This window comes from Furipterus horrens, unplaced genomic scaffold (assembly GCF_987537825.1).
Source record: "Furipterus horrens unplaced genomic scaffold, mFurHor1.1.pri manual_scaffold_1, whole genome shotgun sequence".
Classification (NCBI taxonomy): domain Eukaryota; kingdom Metazoa; phylum Chordata; class Mammalia; order Chiroptera; family Furipteridae; genus Furipterus; species Furipterus horrens.
Genome location: NW_028327171.1, coordinates 166,982,360 through 166,999,973, shown reverse-complemented (window position 1 = coordinate 166,999,973; position 17,614 = coordinate 166,982,360). Strand labels below are relative to the sequence as shown.

General features: G+C 52.2%; 1 protein-coding gene across 2 annotated transcripts; it reads right to left on the bottom strand.

The window, feature by feature from the left end:
* Positions 1-9,690: 9,690 nt before the first annotated feature.
* Positions 9,691-13,736, bottom strand: DLX1 (distal-less homeobox 1). Of its 2 annotated transcripts, XM_090267906.1 has the most exons (3): positions 13,265-13,736; positions 12,396-12,595; positions 9,691-11,245 (listed from the first exon to the last, which is right to left on the bottom strand). In XM_090267906.1, exons 1-3 carry the CDS (start codon positions 13,575-13,577, stop codon positions 10,991-10,993), a joined length of 768 nt encoding a protein of 255 aa, XP_090124032.1. In that variant the 5' UTR covers positions 13,578-13,736; the 3' UTR covers positions 9,691-10,990. The 2 variants fall into 2 exon arrangements, with proteins under 2 accessions (XP_090124032.1, XP_090124033.1); XM_090267907.1 differs by lacking the exon at positions 12,396-12,595 and having other exon boundaries at positions 11,110-11,245.
* Between the last annotated feature and the right edge of the window lie 3,878 nt (positions 13,737-17,614).

Sequence of the window (17,614 nt, the reverse complement as noted above, 5' to 3'; positions counted from 1 at the left end):
TATGAAGAGATTATTTAAATAAATTATTGTTTTCATTGGGCGTGTGCGTTTTTACCTTGGTGTCACGACTTGGAAGGTTGAGCCGCTGCCCAAGCTGGGAACCTGGTCAGCCAAGAGTGACGTTTACATCTTTAGAAGGCTGTGAGCGCAGCGAAGTGCGGTGAGGTGAACAGACAAGACTTCTCCCTCGGCTCAGTGATCCCGCAGAATGTTCACGCTCTGGCCCCACCCGCGTCCGGACGCGGGGTTCACCAGCTCAAGGTGCGGTGAGTCACTCGGCGCCTGTTGGCTCCAGCCTCCGCCCGCCCCTCCAGCGCCTGGGCTGTCTCTGCCGCCTCTGCCCCCGGGGTGCTGGCCAGGTAGTAGTTCCCAGCCACGGCGGGGAAACTGCCGACGGAGCCTGAACTCTACCGAAGCCCGGGTCAGACCCCTACATTGGACTCTCCTCCCCTCCGTTTGCCCCACGGCCGCTCTGGGGATGGCTGAGCCGAGAACTCAGTGAGTCACGCAGGCCCGCAGGGGACTCGCTTGGCTGCTCTGGAATGCAGGGTGACCTCGGCGCACAGGGCTTCGTTGGCACACATATAATCACACACTGACTCTTGCAGACACATCTATACTATCACACTCTCAGACACACACAGTCACACACATACTGAATGACACACATACATGACACAAATTCACACACACATATGCACACTCATGCACACTCACATGGAGACTGATGCACATTGCTGTGGGAGTGGCATCTTTCCACCTCACACTCCCAGGGGGCAAGATCCACACATCATTCAGCTCTACTTACCACCTTGGATCCCATCTAACTAACTTCCAACTTTGGAAGTGACACCTACTTTATGGCATTCCCTGCAAAGTAGGTGAGTAATGCAGGCCTGAACTTAAAAGTTCCTTTTCTTGAAAACACTGGGGCCTACAGTTGGTAGCAGCTTTCAGGCTTTAATCACTAACTGTGTGACTTTGCTACCCACTTCAACTCTTGTGTTGCAATGTGCAAATCTATAAGACAGGAAAACATAAAAAGCTATCTCAAAGTAGTGAGCATGTAATGAGACAATGATGTAATACATTGCTTGGCATATAGTAAGCACTCAATACATTTTTGCCCTTACTACTATATTGTTTGAACCCAGTGCCCCCAAACAAGGTGGCTTTACATTTTTGCTTGCAATCACGAGGCTCAGAGTTGGCCAGGGGCTTTTCCAACCTCATCTTGTGTGGAAGAGCAGCACTCTAGGGTTGGGAGACTCTGGCCCTTTCCAACATGGCAGCCTGAACCTTGGGCAACCCCTCTGAAGGGAGGAGGCTCTACTGGAGAGGAGGTTGGGGGCAAGCCAGAGAACCCTGCTTGCCATATCCAGGCCTCCCTTTCTCTAGGCCATCCTTCTTGTGTGTCAGCTCACCTCTGCCAAAAAAACAGACAACAGATGGGAGTGACTTTCTAGGCTCAGTGGCATTATCCTGAGAGGAATCCCAACTTCCCTGGCCAGATTGTTTTGGGGCCTGCACTGAGTGTGATTTACAACACAGTATGGTCCAGGAAGTTGGGACTCTGCAAAAGGCAGGGAGGTTACACAACTCTGTGTCCGTTTGCATTCCTGGGTGTTTTCCCAGGCTAGGGAGGCCTGGGCTGAATCCCATCGACCCCCGTGATTCTGGCTTCCCTAAGCAGCCCGTGCCTAGCAGACCTCCATTCCTGTCCTCCCTCCCCCCAGCTCTAAATTCCTTGGTTTTCTTTGAGTGCCAATAGCTAGTGCCAGCCTTCCTCCTGCGGTTTTCTATGTGCTCCTCTCCTTTGTGAGCTCTCCCCTCCCCCTCCTGAAACCAGCTAGGAGAGACGGGGCAGTAAATTGGCTGGTGTCGAGGATCTGCAGCAGACAAGATGATTAAGAGGCCTACGCCGGAGCGCCCGGGGCAGGGAATGTCAGCCCAAGTTGGAATCACGCAACAGGCCTTGGCATGAGCGAGCCTGGGAGCCGGGAGGGCGGGCGGCCCCAGCTCCGGGGTGGGCTGAGGCCCCACAGACTCGCCGGAGTCACCTAACCTGGCACCAGGCGGCGGCGGGGTCGGGCCGGGCCACCGCGCGCCTTTCCCCGGGAAACCCGCGAAGTAGAGGGCAGATGGGTGCAGGGGCCAGAGGAAGGGGGCGTTTCCGCAGACCAAAGAGGGGCAAAGAGAAGGGAAAGTAAGGATGCACCCGGGTTTCGAGAAGTGGGGGGCGGGGGGGAGAGGGAGGGGTGAGAGAAGGGAGAAACAAAGCCCGACTAGGGTAGGCGGGGGCCGGCTCCAGCCCTCCGGGGGCAAAGCACTGGCAAGCCTTTCTCACAGTCTCCCGGCCCGCTGGGAGACACGGAGCCCTGTGATCAGCCCGCCGCCGCGCAGACTAGCTCCCCCCGCGCCTGACTGCGCTCCCCGAAGCGCGAGTGAAAAATGGACATGGGAAGCAGCGATCTCGTCTCCCTACACTGGGAAACCAGCCGCACTCAGAACGCACATAAATCTTCATTGCAATTCCCTTCCATGCGCTCGCGTGAAATATCAGGCCGGAGACAGGATATGACATGCGCTGGGAAGCCGGGGGAGGGAAACCCAGGAGTGAGGGGTGACCGACTCTCTCCGCTTCATCTCGCGGCAGCGTTGCTCCGAACTCCTACGGAGCCCTGGCACTGATTTCCCCATTCCTGCCCGTCGCCGGCCAACCCTAGAATTCCAGCCGCCCGCCCTGCAGCTCCCGGGCAGAGGAGGACAGAAAAAAAATAAAAGGGAACGAAGCCCAGGCCTAATCAGCGCTGCTGCAATGTGGGACTGTTTAGAAAGCTTCCCCTCAGCCCTTTTTCAGGATTACTTGTGAAAATTGTGAATATCCGTCCTATGTAAAGATTTCCGAGAGTGGAGGGTGGGGTGGAGGGGCGAGTTTGGGAGAAGTATCAGGTTTGATGGGGCAGAGAGCGCGCGAGAAGACTGGAGCTTTGTTAACAAACAGTTTTGTAGTAGAAAAGGGAAGAGGGGGGGCAAGAGGGGCGAAGAGAAGAGTATGGAAGTGGTAGAATGGTCCCTTCCGCAGCTAGAACCCCCCACGAAGGAGAGCGACGTCGGGGAGCAGAAAGCCCTTTTGCCTTTCAAGAAAGGTCGTCCTCACTGACAGTAAAACCCAGGAGCAACTCCCGCGCTCCGACACCTCCTCCCGTCTCTTTCCACCTCGTCGGGGTCCCAGGCGCTTGCTCAAAAGTCACAAGCCAGCCTCTTTTCCGCCAAGGGACAGCGACCACCAGTGCCTTAAATCTGTTGTAGGGTCAGAGATCTTTTTGAAAATGAAGCTACATATTTCTCTTTCTCCTACGGGTCCCTTTGCATTCGACTTTGGGGTCCCAGGTCCGGGAAGCGGGTAGGTGGGGCGCGCCACTGGCTCTGTCAGACTGGGCCCTCCGGAGACTGCAGGGCTCTGGCTGAGTTGAGTCACCCAAAACAGCCCCAGGAAAGCCTCCCCCGATTCAGATTCCCCCACCCTACCTGGGATCTGACCCCAAAGCTTTACCCACTGCCCCGCCCCTTTTCCTAACCCACCCCCACCCCCCAGCGCTGCCGGATGCGGAGGCCCTACTTCCCTCCAAGTCCCCCCTGGCGGGAGTTCCCCTCTTGGGTACTGGTTTGTCAGTGATTGTCACATTACAAGATATTACATTCTGCCCTGGGGCCTGGGACCGGGAGGGGCAAGGGAGACGCTGTTTCAAGAAAAGAAACAGCAGGCGGCTCCAGGAACAGCCCCCTGGCGCCTCCACAGGAGAACGCTGGCACAGTCTCTTGCCCCGGGCTCCGGCTCCTTGCTCGTCCTCCGGGTCGGGCCAGACTGCAAACACTGCAGTGTCTTAGCAGTTGACAGACTGCATGGAAGCGCTCCTGGGATTCTCCGGAGGCCCGTTTGGGGGATCCTCAGGAGTCCCGGTGCCATTGGCTGGGTCCGGGATCGGGTCGCGCCCGCTCTAGGAGCTGGGGGAAGAGCGTGGCGGCGAGGGTTGGGCGAAGAGCCGGGGAAGGTGGAGGCTGGCTCCAGTAGACGAGCTGGGGCTGCGGGGCAGAAGATTAGAATTTCGGGGAAGAGGAGTCCAGAGGGAGGGAAGGACTGAACGTGGAGCGCGCTGGGGTAATCCCAGAGAGCAGACTCGGGGCGGCACAGAGCAAACATGGCGGGCTTTCCGCACTCCTACTCCTTCCCTCCTTTTTTGTGGTCCAGGAGTCTCAGACACCCTAGAGCTGAAATCGTCGCTTTCGGAACAATGGGCACTTCTGGCCGAACTGAGTCCGGGCTGCTCCGAGCAGTGGCCGCACTCCTGGTGGCTTCTCCCGCCCAGAGCCGCAGCGCTGCCCCCTATTCCCAGCCTCCGCCCCGCCCCGCCCCGTGCCTCCGCTGTCCTGGCTTCGGCTTCTTAAAGTCGCAGGGTGTCTCTGTACCCGAGAGAAGCGCCGCCCAACTGGGGAGTGAGCGTTTCTGGGGGCGCTACCTCGGAGCGGTGGAGACCAAAAGAAGAGCCTAGGTGGTCTCCGGGCTGGCCCGGAGGACCTAACTGAGCTTCTCTTCTCATCCCAAAGCGTCTAAATAGCAGGCCCATATACGCCGGCACTGGGAGACAGCTAGCACTGTCTTGGGGTGCTAAGTCGCCTCACAGCAATTTCTCAGTCAATCAGCCGCCCGCTCACCCTGCTCCACGCCTCCCGTACTATAGGCCCGGCCTGGGTTGCAGGAATCCGGGAAAGGGGCCGAAGGAAGGAGGAGGGGAGAACTGTAAAGAAAAAGAGGGCGGGGTGACGGTGGGGGGGTGAATATGGCTCAGTCACTGTCTTGCTCAGTGGCCGGTTTTAGGGTGGAAGCCAGGGGCCTCGGGGCATCCCAGCCTGAGAGAACAGACACACGGGGAAAGGGATTCTCTTCCCGACATGTTCACGGGACGGCAGCGAAAATTTGCCTTGGGTGGCCAATTTTCTCATTTGCCCCTATTAAAAGAAAAAGCTCAAGAAATTCAATTAAAGCCACCCTGGCCAAGGCGCAATTTGAGGCATGAATGTGTCTACCCTAAAGCTGCAGCAATCATGTGGCATTAGACACTTCCGGAATCCTATAGCCAACCTGAAAAATCCCAGACCCCCTTTTCCCCTAATTTTTGCTCTGATCTGTAATTTTATCCACATTTGCACTAGTTTGAGCATTCTGGCTCTCCCATCTGAAAGCCTGCAATTACTATATAATTCTTCGCAATTTCAGATGTCCTAATATGGACTGTAATTTTTGCGCAAGACAATTTCCTGCTATTTCAAGCATCAACATTGTCAAAGTTGTATGTACATAATAAATGGGAATATCAATGCATAGTTTTTAGCATAACATCTTGACTCCTCGATAATTATATCCGTTCGGAGCCTACGCAGAATTAGCCTGAATTGCATGGTAACTGCTGCTGCTTTAAAATTTTTAAAAATTACTCATAATTTTCCCAAAGATTACCAAGATCTCGAGTGCACAATGTCATCAGCGTAATGAAGAGTAAACATTTATGCTAATAATCTGCAATTTTTTTCATCAGCTATAAAGACAGAGGCTATATAGCCGAAAAATTCAGTCCTATTTGCAAGCACAGCGCTGCAAAAAGCCTGCGGTGCTCGGAGGCGCCTGGTCCTGGGGACCTCTTTCCTCTCTTTATTTTCAGGATAGGAGGATGGGGCTGGGGGATTCTTTTTGGTTTTCTGGTTTTGTTCTGCTCTGGTTTGGTCGGTTTTGTATTTCCTATTTTTCCTTTTCCTTTTCTTTTTTCTTTCTTTTTCTTTTTTCTCCCTTTGCCTTTTTCTTTCCTGTCATTCTCCCAGCCAAAAGCCGCCTTCGAACCTTTTGATTTGATGTAGCAAAGATTGTGTCCAGATTATCTGAAATTGACACTGAAGAAGGTAAGGGTGGAAAACCGGTTTCATTTTTCAGAGGGTTGGGAAGCTAAACTGCGCCCGCCGAGGCAGCTCCCGCTCCGGGAGTAGGAGGGTGGGAGAGTGATTATGTATGCACTAGCTAATTCCATCAAAACTTCTTGTCAGCGATGTCAGGATTATTTTTTTTCCCTTTTTTATTAAAACACTTGATGTTTCAGGAAGTGTTAATCCCTGAAGGTTGGGGGATGAGGGCGGGAGGTAGGAAAGGAGTGGGTGGGGTGACCTGTTTCTTTAGCCTGGGGAAGGCACCCTTTAGAACCGTTTGCTTGTCCACACTGGAGATGAGTTTATTCTGGAGCAGGGGACCAAAGGAAGATATCTTTGAGTCTTGAGAGGGAGAGCCCCTTACCCTCTGTACTGTATTTGATGGAAGTTTCTATGGCCGTGAGGGATCGGGAGCAGAAAAGTTTGTTTGAACCTTTGATTTCAGGGTGATTAACCCAGGCGGTGGGATGACAAAAACGAAAGAATTCTGAAATCGGGTTTTAAAAGATACAGAATGAAAGAGATGGATAGCAGGATAAAAATATATAGCTGGAGGCCTGAGTTGTTTCTTTCTGTCCAGTTTTTCTTGGGATCAAGTACTATATTTAGCATCCAGACCTAGCTTTCTCTAGGTGACAGAAATTGATAATTTCTTTAAGGGGAGATATTTAGTTAATCTATAGATCAGTTGACTCTAGGAATAAAACCATACTTCTGTGCATATAGGTGGGAGGAATTTTAAAACTTTTTTGTGGCTCTTAAAACTAGTACAGAGTAGGAAAGGCTGAAGAGCTAGCTGTTCAGGTGCAGATCCCATAAAGAAATAAATAAAACTAAAGTGTGATAGCCAGTGAAGGAAAGCTGTGTGAACTATATAAACATGTTTTCCATTTCATTTTTTTAAATGTTGCCTAGATTTAGGAACTGGATTCTTTCACAATTATACTACTAGAAAGACCACTCAGTTTCAGGCTTATGAAACTCAAGACCAGTACGGAGGGGACTTCAGATTGTTGCTTTTGCCCCTCTACCTCTACCCTTACCCTTTTTAGAGCAAGTGTGTGTGAGAGAAGATATTAAAGAGGTATCTGTTGTTTGGCAATTTCGCTAAGTCTGTCTTCATTACTTCGATGCTGTGCATTTGCTAATTTGGAGGTCCAGCCATTGACAAGCTTGCTCCATACACCTGCAAGCAATTTGCCAGCTCCGGTACCAGAGAATTGCAGAGATGGCAGCTCGTACCTATTTGATTTTTTTTTCCTTTTCTCAATGCACAGCAAATTTGGCTTTCAGTGCGTTATCTCTTTTGTTAATGCAAAAAGATTCCCTGGGCGAAAAAATTGCTCATAATTACCAGAGAGATGGGGAAACTGCATTAGAATAAATAAACCTGAAATTACTGTAATTATGTTGTGTTTGATGGGCCCGGCTTGTAATCAAGAAGAGAATACAGTGAAATGATGCTGACCCTCTTGGGTTTGCAGCTGTACACGCACTTTGGGGTCTTTTTTTGCAGAAAAGAGTCATTTTGATAATCATTAAGCTGTGTGTAACCTATTTCAGAAGTGTTTTAAAATGAGGTTCACATTTTTTGAACAAGGGGAAAAATCCCAAAATTGCATTTTGCCATTACAGATTCATACATAAGGAAAGGTTGTGTTTTCTAAGTGACAATTGTTAAGACATAGTATTCGAAATCAGTATTTAATCATTATAATGAGGTATTGTTTAAATATAACCACCTTTAGATTATTCATAGTTTAATTAATATACTCATTATGAAAATCTTTGAATCAGATATTTGATGAACTACTTGTCAGTAACAAGGCAGAATTAATTAGGCCTATATTGAGATTAACATTTTTTAAAAGTACAACCGCTTATAATTATAATAGAGCCTAACTAAAGACCGCCTTCGTTGAGCTAAAACTAATAATTTCTCTATTTGAACTGTTAGCAAGAGATTATTAAATTAGTATAAGCTAATATCTCAAAGTATTAAAATCCGCTTGACCAAATAGATTTTGCCTGTGGCTTCAGGCATTGGACCCTGGCTGCCATCTGAGGAACCCGGGTCAGATGCGTGAGAGAGATCTGCCAAAATATCCCCGCTAGCAAAGTCTCATCTTGCAGGGAAGGCAAATCCAGGAAGATCCTTGCCCTGGCGCCAGAGCTCAGCCTGGGCAATCGGTTCCTTCTTTCAGCTTCGAGGCCGGTCCGCGCGAGCAACTTGGTCTCTGAGGTCTCATTTCCCCTAATTGCGCTCCAGGTTCTGGGGACCTGCGGAGAAGAAAAGCCCCAATCCCAGGCCCAGAAGGGGCCTCAGGGTCCCAGGCTCCATCCCCCACTACCTCCCTGCTTTCCACCCTCCCACCCCCCGCCGCTTCCCCTCCCCTTCCCAAAGGGCGTCGGAAGAGCCTGGAGCATCTGATCTTTCACCAGCACCAATTGAAAAATGGGTGCTTGTCAAAACACAGATCACTGCCTTCCCTGCTCTGCTCCCCACCGCGCGCTTCAACGGGGAGCCCCAAAGGTGGAGGGCCGATGTCGGAAGGTGGCTGTGAGAGAAACGGGAATCGCTCAAAGCAGCCCGTCGGGGTCCGCAGCTTTTCCATATTCCTCAGCTCGGCTACGGGATCTGGGATTGAGGTTGGGCTGTGGCGCCCGGCCACGGGGCAGAGGAGAGAGCCAGGCTGGTTCACCTGTTTCCAGCTCAAGTTCATCTAGAGAGAACTGATTTGAATGGTTCACTGGAGGTGCCCCCTTAATGGCCTGGCCTGGAGGTTTTGGGGCTGGAGTAGAGGGCTCCACTCGGCCAGCTCTCTGGTTCCAACGAATAAAGGGAGCCCACCCGACTCTCCCCTAGCACCTTCATTTCTCCCAGGCAGAGAGAAAAAGCCCGAAATCATTAGGCAGGAATGGGCCTCTCCTTGTGGATGGGGCCTTGTGGATGGGAGTCACTGGAGGGCCCCGGACAGCGCCTTGAGGCTGTCCCTCGGAGCACACTGATTGATTGGCGGGTAGCCTGACAGACGTATTCTTTTGGAGTCTGGCCGTGTCTTTTCCGCATCCAGATCCAGCGCCCTGCCCGCAAGCAAAATTGGAAAGGCCAGATCCCCGCGGAGGCGAGGGGCAAAATCGGGTGGCTCAGTCTCCAGGCTTCTAGGTCTCCCGCCCCGCAAGGTGATTATGTGTGGGTGCATACGCGCGTGTGTGTTTGACGCAGATCACTCAAATCTCACGAATCGGCTATCTTTGAGTTTTACTTTGATCTCCTCCTGTTCATCCGGCCTTCACAGCGCTTTTGGTTCCCGAGCCCTGGCTCTGCCATGCCGCACCTGTTCCTGATGCCCCTTCCCAGGGACCCTTCTAACCTAAGTAGAAAGCAAACCTCTTGGCGGTCAGGAGTTAGGCGCTAGGCAAGAAGAACTATCTCAGAGGGTGCCCTGCAGGCCTTGGCCCCTTATCCTGGTCTGTCTGGAGTCAAGGTTGCTGCCCCTGCATTGTGTCCTCAGAGGTAGACGTCTGGCCCTGAGACCAGCACCTCTCACACAGCACACCATACAGCAGGTCTTTCTCGAAACCATAATTTTACTGTCTCAAAGAAACTTTAAAACTTATTTACAAAGTTCTTTTTTCAAGATACAAAGCAATAAGTTAACATTCTCAATATAAAACTAAACTTTGACATAGAGAACACAAAACACAGTTGATTTCAATTGAACACATTTTCCAAATTTCACAAGTAAAATGTCAAAATTCTCATTTCACAAAGCATCAGGTTTTACAGCCACACACAACAGAACAGGAAAGAAAGCTAAGCTTGTGCAATATGTTTACAGAACAATAATAATAACAATAATAATTAATAACAACAATAATAATATGTACAGCAATTAGATCCTGCACTGGAGACTGTGCGTTCAGGGTGCTGACTGGTATTCTGGTGGAGCCTCTGGGGATTGTTGTAAAGCTGCTTTTGTCTTACTTTAAAGCCCACTGGCATTAGCGCACTAACTCACACTCTCCTAGCTGCCCATGGGTCCTCTCTTTTTCTCCCTAAGGAGGGAATTCAGATTTTCCTTCTTGTCCAGGCAAGGAGACCAAGCGTTCTTCTCAAGATGAGAAATTGTGTTGTCTTCATTTCTTTCTTCTTAAAATAATAAGGGACATGTAAAATATGCAAATCATTCAGATCCAACCTCTCTATACCAGCAAAGTACAAAAGTTACTGTATAAATTAAAAATCACCAGGTCCTCCTTATCTGTTTTCCCGGGTGTGTTTAAAATAATCGTTCTGTTTGGACAGAGCTCCTCGGGCCCTATAGAACCACACACTGGCCAACATTCAACCCCAGGTGAAGTCCATTTCTCAATAAATAAATCCCCCTCCCTTCAATTTTCCCCAGTTCCAGAATGAGCAACACGGATGTTTAGGCAGGCCCAGGAAAAGGTCTGGAAAGACAAAACATCCCAGTATCTGGAATTGGGCAGCCAAGTGGATCGCTCCTGCTCGGACCTGGTGACTTTTTTTCAGAGGCCCGCAGAATGAGGACAGCGGACAGATGATGACCCTGACTTGTCAATGCACAGATACAGAGTGAAAGGAGACAAGAGACGGACAGGACAGAACATAGCTTTTTCTTTTTCTACATTGCTTTTGTTTTTTCCTGATAGTCCCACACAGCTGAGTGAGGGTTGTGGGTTGGGTCCAGGGGGCTGTCTTGCTGCTCTGGCTGTCTCCAAGGGCTCTGACTGCATTCTGCGGTCTTTCTCTGCTGTCACTGTGCGGCCCAGGCAGGAGTTCGGGTGAGAGTGTGGGGACTAGGGAAGTAGCCAGCCCAGACAGGGGCTCTGAGGAGGCGACGGGTGTCTTTCCTTCACAGTTCCTTCTTCTTTTCCTCTGGGCCTTTCTCCGGGTCCAGGGCACATGGATGGGGTGGATGGACCAGGAGGCGGAAGGGGCCAGACCAAGGGAAACAGAAAGGAGGCCGACGTGACTGGGTGGGCTACCTCACATGAGCTGGGGTTGCTGCATAGCTTCTTGGTGCGCCGAGGGGTACCACGACGTGTAGCTGGGTATGTAGGAGCCCGCGTTGCCGCTGGAGCCCTTTCCTGATGATGAGTTGGGGTTCCAGCCCGGTGGCACTGGGGGAGTGCCGGCAGACATTGCCCGGCCGTTGGCCAGCGCGCTACCCTCCAGAGCTGCCCCGCCCTGCTTCATCAGCTTCTTGAACTTGGAGCGCTTGTTCTGGAACCAGATCTTGACCTGCAAGAGCGGACAGCAATGTGACTCGGGCTAGGTCCATTGTGCCTTTCGCGGTAGTGGGGAGGTAAGGGGGCCGTGGGACAACTAGAGAGGATGCGTCTTGCTGCCCTGTGCGACCACGCAACTCCCAGCTGAGAGAGCAGACCTCCACCACCACCAATAAGAACCAAAGGTTCGAATGCCCGACTCCAGGCCAGTGGCCAGCAGGGGCAGCTCTTCCAAAGCCAGGGGGGCGTGGTGGTGAGGGGTGAGTGAGGATCTGGGCCTTCTCCTGCCAGGGGCTCAGCCCAACCCTGGCTGGTAATCTTCAGGGGAAGAGGCAGCACTGCACAACACAGACTTCAATTTCAATATGAACATAAATAAAAGAATCGAGTAGAAGAAAGGAGTGGAGGACATTTATTTGCAATGCGATCCGCCGTCTCTTTGCTATCCTTTCTGTCTTTGAGTGAGTTGGGGGCTGGCCGAGGAGGCCACAAGGTTTTGTTAAACTTTTAATTTGGACTTAAATCAACCATTCCTTAGCGGTTTTTCTCCCCAGCTCTGCTCCAAATCCCGGCCCAGACATTGGCAATCCGCACCAGTCTGCATCAAAACGCTCATGGGCACCCCAGAGTCTTAGAGAAATCCGGGAAGAAAGATCCCGTTTCTTCTCCAGGGTTTGGGACTTGGAAGGTGCGAAAGGGCAGAGAGAAGGATTCCCCGCCCCCACCTCCCCTGGCCCGAAGAGGAGGAGTTGGCGGGGTGCAGAGGCTCAGGACCAGGCCCCGAGTGATTAGCCACACACTTTAAAGGCAAAGAAGGGATTAAGCCTCGCGTCTATTGTTCCAGTTGTTCAGGCACGTGTGACCTCAGAATTCCCAAACAAAACGTCTGGGGAAATCCTCCCTGCAACCTAATCAAATTGTCCAGGGACGAAGCACCGGGCGGCAGGCAGCACAGAGTACAGAGTGCCGCGAGAACCAGGGCAGAGAGAACCAGGGAGGAAGGAGAGAACTGCTGGGAGAGCCAGGGGTCGAGGGCACACACATACACAGACACACACTCCCTCCTCCCATGCCCCACCATGAGGCCAGAGAGCCAAAAATGAAGCTCCGGGCGCAGGAAGGCCGCGGGAATCCTGCGTGGCGGTGGGGCAGCAGCGAGGTACCTGCGTCTGCGTGAGTCCCAAGGAGGCCGCGAGCTCCGCCCTCTCGGGCAGAGCTAGGTACTGAGTTTGCTGGAACCTCCGGTTCAAAGCCTGCAACTGCAAACTGGAGTAAATCGTCCTGGGTTTGCGGATCTTTTTCCCCTTGCCATTGAAGCGCACTTCACCGCCTTCCACTACTGTGCTCTTCTCGGAGTCAGCCCCTGGAGGGACAGCAGAAGCGGGAACAGTTGTTACTGAGAGGGACGGACTTTAGTGTGGCTACCGAGGGGTGGCGGAGGCAGAGTCAGAAGCGAGAACGCTCAACAAACTCCGAAAGCCAGAGGAAGGGTCCCGCAAAATGCGAGGGCCCGACCTGGGCCGCTGCAGGCGGATTGGGGCAGTTCCCAGGCGCGCAGCTCCTGCCTTTGCAGGGAAAGTTTGCTATTTTTGCAGGCAGTAGTTGAGGTTTAATTACCCTTAATTGCATACATTGTTTATAGCGCTACGCAATAAATAATTACCGAGACTAATATGTGCACATGTGGGTTTCTGTTTTCCAGCGGGGCATTGTGTGTTCGGCGCACGGAGCCACCCAGAGGTCCAGCTAGTGCCAGGGGACGCTCTCGGATTTATTTATCCTTTGTTGGATAGTTGTTAGTTGGGTGGATTTTAAATTTTTTTCTTTGCTATGACAAGGATTCATAGATTGATACCCGAGACTTCCACTGCTACGGCGCCCTCCCCACCCCCATCCTATCCCATCTCTCTCTCTCCCTCTCTCCCTCTCTCTCCCTCTCTCTCTTCCTCCCCCTCTTCCTCTCCCCTCCCACCTCCCCTCCCTCTCTCCCTTCGTACCTCTTCGTCTCCCTCTCCCGGGCAGGCGCACGTACCTGGATCCTCCAGGCGGCTCTGGGCGAGGCTGGCGCTGCCCGGGTAAGACTGCACGGAACTGATGTAGGGGCTGGACGCGTGGCTGCTGACCGAGTTGACGTAGGGATAGCCCAGAGGTCGGGAGAAAGACGAGGCCGAGCTGTAGGCGCCATCGGGCTGCGAATGGCCTGCCGAGTGTAAACAGTGCATGGAGTAGTGCCCGTGGGACAAGGGAGAAGGAGACATTTGCTGGTTGGGCGGCCCAAACTCCATAAACACCGCCTTGCCCGACACGGGGCTGTTGAGACTTTCTGGCATGGTGGTCATGGTCATCTCTTCTCGCGGGGTCTGGGTGTGGGTCTCTCTCTCTCCTCTGCTTTCCTTTTGGGGGTCTCTGTGTTTCTCAAGACAGGAAGGAACCCAATTTAAGCGGAACAGGGGTTTTCACTTTCCATTCATAAGAAAATGGAGTTTGTCTCTTTGAAAAGTCTAAGCATGATGCTGCTGAGCTCCCCAAACTCGCTTCAAAGCTTTGACTCAGCCGAGGTCATAAATATTCATGAGCTGGCGGAGCTGATTGGTCCGTTGTCTTGCATAATCACCGGGGATTGGTCCGAGGCGCTCCGGCTCCGCTGGACTAGAGCGGGCTAGGCGGCTCGGCCTCCGGAGAGACGCGTCCACACTTCGCGGCCCTGGCTCGCTTCTCTGCAACAGAGCGTGTCGGGTGGGGAGGACAATGGGCTGAGGCGCCCGCGCCAGGATTACCACGGCCCACGGCTCTTTAGCCTCCCTCCTCCCGGTGTGCCTTACTTCCCAGAAAACAACCTGCGACTCGTCGGCCGCCCTCTTCCCGTTACGGTCCTCATCTTCCTCCCGCCCCCAACACCGGGGATCCCGGCACCGCTTCTCCTAGTCGCCGCTGCCACCTGGACCGGCGCTGAGCTAGGGCAGCTCTGGAACCTAGCCGCGGCCTCTGGAGCGCCAAGTTGCGCACTGGGGGGCGCTGGAGGCGGCCCTCAGAGAGCTTCCTCCCCAGCTTCTTGTGTCTAGCGCATGGCTCTCCCGGAGGCCCCGCCCTAGCCTGGGTCGGTTCTGCCACATCCCTGGGGTGAAGTCTGGGGCCCTGCGGGCGAACTCACTCACTCGGCCGCCGCGCCGCCGCCGCCGCTCCCTGGGGCCGGCTCGCATTGCTCCAGGCCTAGCTGGCCCCTCCAGCTCGAGGCTGCACCGGTCTGATTAAAGCAGTGCGCGCGGAGAGCCAGGAACCCGCGCTTCTCCTCCCAGGAAAGGCAGCCGCACCGCCCCCTACCTCCCGACACTCCCCCTACTCTTCCCCTCCCAACCTTCCTCCATCACCCCTCCTCTCTCCACTTCCTCTGCGCCTAGCGCCCAGGGCTCACTCGCCCCTAGGGCGCGGCGCCTAATGGAGCCGAGGAGCTGGCGGGCTCAGTGTTGCAGGAGCCGCTGACGCCAGGTGGTCATTTTCCGGCCTCCAGGGGTCTGGCGACAGTACCGTGGGTTTGGGAGTCCCGTGGGACACCGACACTTGCGGCAAAATCGAGCCACTGGTAGGCGCACATATCAGTGTGTAGATATGTCTCACATTGTCGCCCAGGATCCTATTAATTTTCAGTGGTTCAAGCGGGCGCCACTGGGCCTGGGGTCAGAGCTGGTGGAGGCAAAAGCTGCCAAGGCACCTTCTATCTTCTGGGGCGCTAGGTATAGAAAAGTGCACAAAACCATCCCCACCCCCGTACTCCAGCTGTCATTACTTTGTTAGGCAATTAGAAAGTGTTGAGAATTATTTCTTTCATAATTTAACGGTGTGGCGGGAACGGGGAAATGATCTTGTGAAAGTTCACACGTGCAGATGTATTAGTTACTGATTCATTTGATTAAATGGTAGTCTCAAGTGCTCGGATCCGCAGCTGAAGGCGCTCCATTAGCATAACACTGATGTTTAATTTTCATACGCATAATTAGCCATATATTTAACACTAATAGCAACACGCAGCCTTTCAGCGTTAAACAGCCCGGGATTTGATCTGGCCTGAGCTGAACCTACGCCGGTGCACCTTCCCCTGTCTGGAGGGCGCAATGATCACAGGACAAACCTCTGTAATCAAGTACATTTTGGCAGAAGAACACCAATAAAAATGAACATTCAAAACAAATTACATCGATGCTGTCGTTACAGATATTAGTGGAAGGGTATTCTCTCTTTTTTAACTTCAGTAGCAGCAGCTGCTGCCCGCAGAATTCCTCTCTTTTGGTTTAAGGGCATGATGTTGGGGGTAGAAATATTTCAGGCAGCATGGCTGGAGCAAAAACAAAAGCAAAAAACAAACAAACAAACAAACAAAAAAACCCCACAACCAATCCTCCAAACCAATAATGGGTTTGCCAACGTTTAAAAAGATTTTTTTTTTTCCCCTTAATCATCCAACCACACGGTGATACTTTGTAGCAACAACCAGCTAATGACTCCACTACCAGTCAACTCCAGGAGCTGCTGGACTCCTCTTGATTTCTGTGTTGCTCTTGTGGATTTAATTGCTCCTTCCTAGAGCCTGTTTTGGGGTGTGGAGCGCGGTGTGGTGCGCCTTGCACAGCAGCACGTATGCCGCCCGGACCCCTGGTCTCCCTTGCGGCTTGCGGGCCATTGACCAAGTAAGTGATCGCCGTGGCTGGCGCGGGGTTGGGTTTGGGACCAAAGGAAGTGGGGGCTGGAGACTCCAGGTGCTCAGGGCGACGTGTGAATAAACCCGACAGCTGGATGACCCACGGCCAGTTTATTCCAGATAAGTGCAAGGCGGGGGAAAGGGAGAGAGGCTGCCACAGATCGCGACTGTCTCCAGGGTTCTCTGTCCGTCCACATCGGGGGAAATCCAAGACATTCGCCGCGCACTGGACGGGGATAGCTCCGGGGAACAAAAGACCGGCACGCGCCCCCTCAAGGGAAGCGGTTTCAGAGTCTTGCTCATTTTAGAGATGAATTATTGTGGGCCAGGTAATGTCTACACTCCGAAATTATTTCTTAGACCCAGGGAAGGGCGGCTAAGCTGGGACCCTCGGGCGCAGAGACGCCGGCTTTGACAAGCTTCTCAACGTGAGATCTTATCTCTACTTTAGGAGCCCTTCCTCCCCACACCGCTAAGGTGACACCTGTTCTGAAACGCCGGTTTGCTTAGATCTTTGCCTGTCCCAACTCTGAGAGGAAGTAAAACTCTTCTATTTATCCCGAAAGTCCCGGTTTGCGAGTAGAACCTCTTGGAGACGCTGCAGGACTGGTGCCAGGTGGTGTTAGCTGTAGTCACGCATGGGCTGGAATCCTGGCTGCCCTGGGTGAAATTTGGAGCCAGTTAAAGTGGTGGGGGTGAGGGGTGTAGAGTGGACCAAGTATTGTAAAATCTGCTTCCTAACTTCAACTTCAAAGCATGTTAAAGGGAATTCGGTCTAAATGAAGTTTGTTTCCTACAGAGTTGCAGAGTCTGCTGGTGCTGGTATACACGCACACACATGCACAATGTTTAAATTTTAGGATAGTTACTTTAATAAATGGGATTATGAACCTGTCCCATTAATACCTCCACCTTTGAATAATTGCTGCATACACAGCAAGTAATCTCAGTGGTTGGTTAAATCCTGTGGTCCTTATGCAATTATTCTTGGGGAACCTGATCCATAGATAAGATACTGGCTAATTGTTCCAATTTCACTGCTCTAGGAGAGAGGTGAAGTCATTCACAGGCAAACCTCTCCCAAGGATATCTGGGCCTTGCTCCTCTCTAGAGACTCTGGATTGTTCAGGGGCAGCAGCCTCAGCCTGTAGGCCTTTGCTTGGCCAACTCTCAGGATCCCAAAAGTTTTTCTATGAACCTTGAAAATCTTCAGCCCCTTCCTTGTCTTTTCCTGCTCTCAGATACACTAGAGTCAGAATAATTTTTGTCCAAATTCTCCAACCCTGGATGTACAGAGAGCAGAGGGGGTGGTGGATGCCCACCAGGAGAACCCCAAGTTCAGGGAAAAGCCTGAACTGAACACTTTCCCCAGCATGCTCATTGGCCTCAGTTTCCTATCTCTTTTCCCACCATTGTGAGGGTCACAGAGAGGAGCTGGCTCTTGGGACCCAATCACTGAAGCTATCTGTCATGGCAACTCTAGGGGCCCTACATTTCCTTGGTGCTCTCCAGGCCAAGTTATATTTAGTGGATGACAACTTTGTGAAACCGGCTTTAGTAGAAACAAGGGTTAGCACAACCACTGGCAGAGGACACCATAAAGGGACTTGTTCCTAAAGCCATGACCAGAGGGGAACTCCTTTCTATGTGGCCTGCTATATAGAGGCCCAATCTCTCTCCACCCAAGTC